General features: G+C 35.2%; 1 protein-coding gene across 1 annotated transcript in view; it reads right to left on the bottom strand.

Moving 5' to 3' along the window:
* Positions 1-1,180: 1,180 nt before the first annotated feature.
* Positions 1,181-8,689, bottom strand: part of GALR1 (galanin receptor 1) — a 12,253-nt gene continuing 4,744 nt past the window's right edge. The window contains exons 2-3 of the mRNA XM_027643988.1: positions 5,705-5,770; positions 1,181-2,349 (exon numbers count right to left, since the gene is read on the bottom strand). Of these exons, the coding sequence (XP_027499789.1) occupies positions 2,032-2,349; positions 5,705-5,770 (384 nt within the window). The 3' untranslated portion in view covers positions 1,181-2,031. The remainder of the gene's footprint in view (positions 2,350-5,704; positions 5,771-8,689) is intronic.

The raw sequence follows: 8,689 nt of genomic DNA, 5'->3' as shown, positions 1-8,689 counted from the left end.
GTACTACTTTTTTTTATGGCAAGTTTGTGGAGAAAAAGGAATCTGAAAGAGAATCTGGCCAACACTACTCAGCATCTTCAAGGTCCAGGACAACGGTGCAGGACTCTCTCACCAATCCTACACATGATACAAAACCTGGGGTAATGATGGTTTTTTGGAGAGCAGGGCTACCTTTCAGAGGGCTGTTGATCAGCTGGAGGAACGGAAGTAACCACTTTCAAGTGCATGATGTTCGACAAAGCCAGAAGTGAAGTTCTGAAACTTGGACTGGGACTCAGTGCTATTCTTCAGGAAAGGACTAGAGTGCTTCTGAAGCAGGAATTAAATTAAATGAGTCAGCAGCATAACCTTGCAATAATAAATTATAATACTGAGCTGTATTAGCAAGAATCAGCCAAAGGTCAAGGAAGCAATTAGTCTATTCTGTGCTCATGAGGCTACATCAGAACACACTCTTCAGTTTGAACACCTCAGTTCGTGAGAGGGATGGATAAGCTGGAGAGAGGGCAGTGGAAGGCCACTATTCCGGCCAAGAACCTGGGGCACGATAGCAACACATTGTTTCAGAAGAGAAGATTAGGGGAAATTTAATTGCCATCTTAAATTGCATATTAGTAAGTTAGAGAGAAGACAGCAAAAGGACAGAAAGCAATGGTCACAAGATATGTCAAGGGAAATCCCAACTCTGGATAAGAAAAAATACTTTAGTGGGAGTAATTAGGCACTGGCACAGGTTGCCCCAAAAATATTATTGTTGCCATCCTTAGAAATTTTCGGAACTTGCCTAGACAAGGAAGCAATATAACTCTGAAGGTATCCCTGCCTTAAGAGTATGTCCAGAGGTTCCTTTAACTTGATTTACTCTATGAGTCTATGAGTCATTAATAAGAAAGGTAAAATCATATCTTTTTCCAGCTAAAAGAATGTTCTCAAAGGAGGAAGGGCCCTTCCACTATTTCTTTAGTGGTTTACCACTTAGAGACCTATTAAATATATTTATAAAATTGCTGAAACTATTAATTTTATTTAAGAATTTGCAGAATTGTACCATTTGCATTACATATTTTGCATTCATTTCAATGCAACATCCTGTGTATTTCCAATTTAAAACCACATGATATCAAGCCCCACAACTTTTAAGGGAATGCTATTTTTAAATTCTTACGCATTGTCTAGAATCGCTTTATGGAACATGATATTTTAAAACATATGCATATATTGCACATTTAAAACTGTATGTCCATCTCAAAGTCTATAAAGTTGAGAAAACATACACACACATGCACATTCAACACGTGAAGAAAAGCTTCCCTCAGACATAAATCCACATTTTGGTACAACTACACATAGGCCATAAAAAAAACCTTCTATAGCGTACATAATAGTTCTATGTCTACAGTAAGGCAGCCATATGAAGTGGAAAAACAGTCCATCCTTGCTCAGTAAGATACATTATGAACAGCTAAACAGATAAAATTAGCATTTCCTCTCTAAAGCAATTGCCTCAAGTTGTACACGGCTTATTTCAACTCCAAATCAGAGCCCATGCTTACTTAAAAAAAAAAAAAGCATTGTCAAAACAATCTGAAGAGAGAACAGAAGTTTTACTTTCTGAAATCATAGTACCCCAGTATTTATTATCTTTAAGACAGAAAATCTATCCATCATTTCACTTTGATGGAGTAAGATGTCAGAAAGTTACCTGTCCATATCAACATCTTCTTGTATATTTGTATGGTTAGTGAGTAAGAATACAGACATATCATCTCAACATTTTTTTCTCAAATATCTTTAAGTATTTAAATATCTTAAAAAGGTTCAAGAGCTTAATTTGATAAAGCTATCTAAGATGCAAAGGATCAGCCCAGGTTTCTTTCATACCAGTTTAACAGACTTTTGCTACACATGCAACTTCAGTACATTAAATACCAATTAGTTTTATCAAGATAAACACAGGATAAAGCTCATTGTGCTTTTTCTTGGTGTTCAGTTGACATAAATGAAGAGCCAACATACAGGCCTTCTAAATATTCACACATGGGTACAATTGGTGGATGGTGGTGTATCTATCCGACTTTTATTTTCCTTAGCATCATTCAGAGGTGACTTTTTACCCGTCTGGCATTTGAAGACTTGTTTGTAGGCCTTCCTAAAGTTTTCAGATAGAAATGCATATATAACTGGGTTCACAGAAGAATTGCTGTAAGCCAGGCAGTGTGCAATTACCCTGAAGAGAAAGGAGGCTTGAGTCAGTGGGAAAACTCCAAATTCAGCCCAGAGATGGATCACGTGATGCGGCAGCCAGGAGATGCCAAAAACCACTACCACCACCAACACAGTCTGTGCTGTCTGAGACAAGGAAAGGAAAACACAGATGTCTGATGAGCACTTGAAGAATCAGCTTTAAACCTACCTCAAAACCATCATTTGGTGGAAAAAAAAGTACACTGAGAGAGACCACACTGGAAAATTTATTACTGATTTTACCCCATTACCCCTATGGGCTTTATTTTTCATAGTGAACTACTGCAAAGGAGAACCTTAGCCTTGAAAATGCCATAGTACAATGCAAACACATAACTCTCCTCAAAGATAAAGAATGATGATCCCAACCCCTTACAGAAAAGCCTAGCTTTTTCTGAGGTGGATGTAAGCCTGATGTAAAATAATATTAACAGGGATCTTTGAGAAATCTCATCCAGATCTGATGATCTATATTTTAGTATAGTGCACAAGGACTTCTCATGAAAATTTCAAGAGAGATCTAGTATGCATGAAGGTAGCTCATGGAAGAGGTTAGAGCAGTCACTTTGCTCAAGTGCTTAGTAAAGATGAAAAGTCTCTCCTTTAAAGATAGAATTTCCACAGGGAGTGTCATACAACCACATTCTGGGATATAAGTAGAGGAAAAAAAAAGAGTAAGGAGCTTGAATTTTCTGGTGATTGCATGTTGTCAAAAGCAATCCGGAAATTAAAGCTCACCACCAAATACTGAATTAAAAAAACGGAACACAAAATATCCTCAGTGTTGCCTCCATATTCCACTTTCACTATTTATGAGACAAACAGCCATCAACATCATTAGATCCATTCTGACAGCTGCAGAATCAGTTAGTATGACCCTCCAGGTGTTGAAGGAGTTCTACCAGGGCACAGTGGAATTTGACTGTCAATGTTTTTTTTTTTAGCTTTCACTTACTTCAGAAACAACAATTTACTGCTTTGCAGTTGCCTAACTAATTAATATCTACTCCTCTAACAAGTATTCTTTCAACTCAATTAGCCTCCCAATTAAAAGCTGATAATAATTCAAAAGCATATTATGTTATGGGCCATTATGATGACTATATTAATGCTTTATAATATAATTTTTCAGAAAACTTAGACTCTTCTTCACAGCCAAAACTAACCCAGTGAACATAGAGTGATAAATATTGCAGTACAGAAAATATGTTGAGTTTTTGATAGTTTATTGAACTTGGTCTATACTTCTTGAACTGATTAATGCTCAGTAATAATTCAGACTGATCTACCTAATCAGAATATGAGTTGACTTAGAGAAACTTGTGGGGAAAAAATTTTGATTTCAGGTCAAAATAACTTATGACAGATACTGTTGCTGGTTAGTATAATCTCACAACAGAAACCAGAGGACATTATATCTGTAGTTAATATAATTTGTATAGTCTTAAGCAATCATCTTTTCAAAAGTGGTTCCTCTACTTAGCCCTGTGGATTTTAAGTCATTTGCCACTAAAATAGCCACAGAAATGTTTTCTTTTTCAGGTCTCATCAGTAGAATGTGTGTTAAGAAGGGTGTACAAATTAAGAGCAGTTCATTCTCTGATCACTGTGTTAGATGTGTTAATATTCTAAGTGAAAACAGATTTTCAGGATACCACATGTACTTCAAAAGAGGCATATTACTTCAGTTTGTTCAAAATTCTAAAAAAAAAAATTAACTAGGAAAATCACCACCTTTCAGTAGATTATAGATGCACCTGAAAGCAGAGGCTGACCATGTGTCCCTTTTAACTTTTACTGAAGTTATTTCACATCTGCAGAATAAGCAATTTTGCATTAGGAAATCTCACAACATTTGTTTTATCCCTTTGTTCCTCCTAAGCCTAACTTCAGAGCTTAACTTTTCAAAATCATCACTATGTCTTACAAACAAGGTATCACTAAAAAGCAGCTCTTGTTTACCTAATGGGGGCTTGCTTAGGGTTTCCCATTAGCAAATAAAACCTGCCTGATATATTGTTAATACTAATGCTTGGTGACCAAAATGCATGAAAAATATAATTTAGGCAAATTAATATTTTCATTAATTTTTTTCCACACAAACAGCAAATTTATTGTAAGGTTCTACTACCAAAATATTCCTAAAGGTTTCAGTAAAGCCACAAATGTATAATTACACCTGAAATGCATTCTTAACAAGACAGTAGAAGGAAATAAAAATAAAAAAGATAGAGAGAGCATTAGCACACTAATGAATGTGGTGTTTGAAAAATGTAAGTTAGGCCTTAGATTCAGAAACTTATTTTCTAAGGCAAAAGAAAAGTTTTGGTTTACTTTTTTTCCTCTTTTGATTACTGAATCCTGATTCATCCAAGCAATCTTGATCATGTCTGTAATGCTTTACCCTGAAGCTATGAATGCTACTTCCTAGCCAGATATGTAATTCTTAAGAGTTAGTGTTTAGCGGAATGCACAGATTTCCAGTTTGAGAATAATTTAGATGAGAAATGGCAATATATAGAATGTCTTTGAAAACTACACCATTGATCTTGACAACATTAAATGCAAAACCGTATATATTAAGTATTTTACAGAATCAGGGCCGTAAAGGTCCTAATTCTAGGAATCGAAATCTATTGACTAGGGTATTTTTCAGGAAAATAGAGAATGCATAAATAATAGCTTACTTATTCACTGTTGAGCCCATGTACATCTCATTTAAATTGCAGACAGTCTGCATGTCCATATGGAAATAGTGATCAGATCAAATGAAGAGCTACTGCCTAAGGGATTTTTCTGACTCCAGTGTCATAAACTGAGAAGTTAGTTGATGATTACTGTGGTCAAATCTGTATTATATTAACTGACAATTTCTTGGTATAAACACATCTTTCAAATATTGTTCTAAGTCACAAAGCTTATATTCTGCTTTAAAGACCTTTCATGATTCTACTGGTAACCAGTATGTAACTTGCATCTTGAATGTAGAACCAAAAAACACTGTGTGGAAAGTCAAAGAAGAATAGGAGAATCATTAAAAGTCTCTTATTAGAGACCCTAATTTTAAACATATAACAGAGGAATTCTTTAAAAAATATTAAAAAACCAGCTAATTAAAAAAAATCCCATTATTTAGTCAGGGGAAAATGCCTGTGAGAAAAAAAGACCAAAAACATTCAATTCTAAAGATAGGTTGTCTCTCCATGCCTAAATTTCAGATACTTTGAAGTTCAAAATATGGGCATCTCAGGTAATGGTTTGATGTAATGTGATGGAAAACTTGGATCGGAAAAGATTCCAATCCTGCTAAGTTCAGAGGGACACTGAATACTCCATGAAATACTTAATTTCAGTTTCTTCTTTCTGTTACATCTTTAGCAACAAGCAATAAAATACCAAATGTGTTTAGCCATAAAACTAAAATATAAACAAATAATTAATAGTAATGAATACAATATACCTTTTTCTTGGATGCTTCTGACTTCTTTGACATGTTTCTCAACTTCTTGTGTAGGTGGTTAAGAACCTGAAAAGATTAATTTGCATCTTGTATTGTATTTCACCGTTTCCTATTCAAATAAAATTCAAACCCACATATCTTAGAGTATGCTCTTCTGCACTGAATGATTCCCTTACAAGCATTGCTGATCCAATTTACACATTTCCAAAGTGCACAGTATAAAAACTGAAGGAAATACATATCTGCATCTGTATGAATCCACAAATATGAAACAGACCACAACTGAATTCTCATATAAAAATTCAGACATATTACATTAAAAATACATGTTATGAATTAACAAGGAAACCCATCATGCACCTAGAATTAGCAACCACTCTTCTTCCATTAAAAATCAATACCTGTTAATTTAGAATGACCTTTACTGAGTGTAACACAAGAAAAATATATTTTGAGTCAGAGTTTTTCTGAGTCACCTGAACAATTTCCTTCTTTCAGATGCATTTTTGATTAATATAATCAGGATGCTGGCACTACTTGATCTTCACAAGAAGCTTGGGCTTTCAAAAATAATTTATACCAAAATGAGGCTCAATATATGAGGTGTGACTTTTATCAACAGTTTGATGATACTCACCATGCATCTTTCACCAGTAATTTTAAAAAATATGTTACAAAAAGGCTCATCATCCAAGAGCAGGATCGAAATTTCAACACAGTACTTTACACATAAGATTTTGGATAGTGGATGCACAGAGGTACATGCCCTACTTTATCTGCCGTCATTATTACCTGAATCCAGTATATTCTCATGGCATGATTTGTAGGTATGGAGGGCAGGGAATATGCTCTTCAGCTGAATATGTTTAACATACTACAAACCATACAGAATAAAAAAGATAAATTCTTATTAAACTGGAAGATTTAATTAAAATATGGCAAGAGGTAATTTTTAGAGACAGCATCAAAGTGAAGGGCTCTGTTAGATGATGCTGCTAGGTTGCATTTTACATTGCTCTAAGATGAAATGAGAATGATATAAAAGGTAAGATCATCCAGATTTAGTAGGTAAAATAATCCAGCTTTAAAATAATTTTTTAAGGAATGTAACACTAAATTTAACGGTCCATAAGGACTTCTTAAGGTGGGAAAAAGGGTGCAAATTCAAGTTCTTTTATATCATCTGGGGACATTTTCTTTGTTTTCTTTGGGAAGCACACCTAACCACTACCAGGACAGACATCAGTCAAGGTTACCTAAAGATATGATCCCACTCTGGCATCTGAGTCTTAGAGACATATATACTGAACTAAAAGAAATAAATTGGTATTTGTGAATAACCATAGCTCATCAGCAGATTCCACTTTTTGTCTACTCTTAGTTACCAGTGAACCAAGAGCAACAATAAGACTAAAAATTAATTGTAACCACTTAATATTGTAAGTGCAGTCCGTTTGTGGTTATCTGTGCACTAACATGTGAAAGACTCATCCTGCAAGCACTTCCTATTCTGAAACACTATCCAGACTGCCACCGAGGCTAACCTGAGCTCAGGAAAAGCAGGGAAAAAATAAATCAGTTTTCCCTGAGAAGGTCCCCTTTTGGCTCTATTCCTACTTCTTCTTCAGGATGAAGCAGACCAGAAAATGACGGAGGAAACCCTGAAGTCCATCAGAAGATCAGGAAAATAACCATCTGGCTCACAGACTTTTTATTCACTTACCATCACCCTGTACAAAACAGCTGAATTGCTGGGTCCATCGGTGAAAAATGTAAAACTAAAAAAGGGCATGCAAGGAATAAAATTAAGTTCACTTCCCATCACTGCTGCTTCATCTATCGTACCTTCTTCACATAATTTACAAAGATGGGCTGTTTCACTAGACCCTCACAACCCGAGACTAAAATCAGATAAACCCGTCCCAGAAATCAGAACTGCAAAGTCTTTTTTTAAAGTTACAAGTATTTTTGTCTTCTGTGCTTAAACTTTTAGCACAAATTTTTGCATTGTATCTCTCTCCAATCCAAAGAAAGATGCAGTAGACAAAACTGTTAAATTGGATATTTGGTGGGGATGGGAGATGGTGGTGGAGAGTTTTGGTGCCAATTTAGATTATAACTTTTAAATGAATCCTTCTCAACTTCCCCTCTTTCAGATTATATATATATTTCATAAAATAAGCATCTACAGTGAAAACATGCTGGCTCTAGGTAGTAGTGTACCAGATGGTATGCAAACTAGCAGCAAGAGAAATATGCAAAATGCAATTACCTATCAACATCAGTGGAACAGCACTCAAAGACCAACACAGAATGCCATGGAGGGATAAAAAGAGCTGTGTTTATGCACAAACACTACAAGGCAAATGAAAAACACTCTCCTCACTGCCCATTTCAAATTATCTCTTCTCTGGGCCAATGAATACTAAATTATTCCTCTAAGAGCCACTGTCTTTACCTGAATGAACAATAATTCTACATGCGCCTCTTAATTTGTCTCAGGCTATTTCTCTTAAGAAAGTATTTCAAGATATCTACTAATACATTTGCATGTATTAGTGGGTACATTTGCACTAATAGATTTACATTCTGTTTTTAACCTATGGAATTAAATATCCAGCTTGCTAAAAAGCAGGTCCTAACCTGTTCTCATAAGGTGTAACAGTTTTTTAAAAAATTAAGCTCTGTAGAAAAGAAACATAAAACTTTTCTAACTCCAGCTTTCATGTCCCTGTTCTTAGTTGGCTCTGAGGGAAGGAACAGCTTTTTTGTCTTCCCATCTGCATGTATATAATAATTCCACTGACTACACCTTCATTATCAGCCATTGAAAATCATGCAGAAGGAAATCATGCAGAAGGAAAGCCAGGTCATTATCTAATAAGAATGAACTGCTTGTTTAACAGAGCCATAATGTAAGCATTACATTCTCAACCACCTCTGTAGTATGAACCTGATTTAAATTCAAGTGCCATTGCCTGCAAT

This window comes from Corapipo altera, unplaced genomic scaffold, assembly GCF_003945725.1.
Source record: "Corapipo altera isolate COAL_440 unplaced genomic scaffold, ASM394572v1 24b, whole genome shotgun sequence".
NCBI classification, from domain to species: Eukaryota; Metazoa; Chordata; class Aves; order Passeriformes; family Pipridae; genus Corapipo; species Corapipo altera.
Note: the sequence above shows the minus strand (reverse complement) of the source record. Positions and strands in the feature narration are given on the sequence as shown.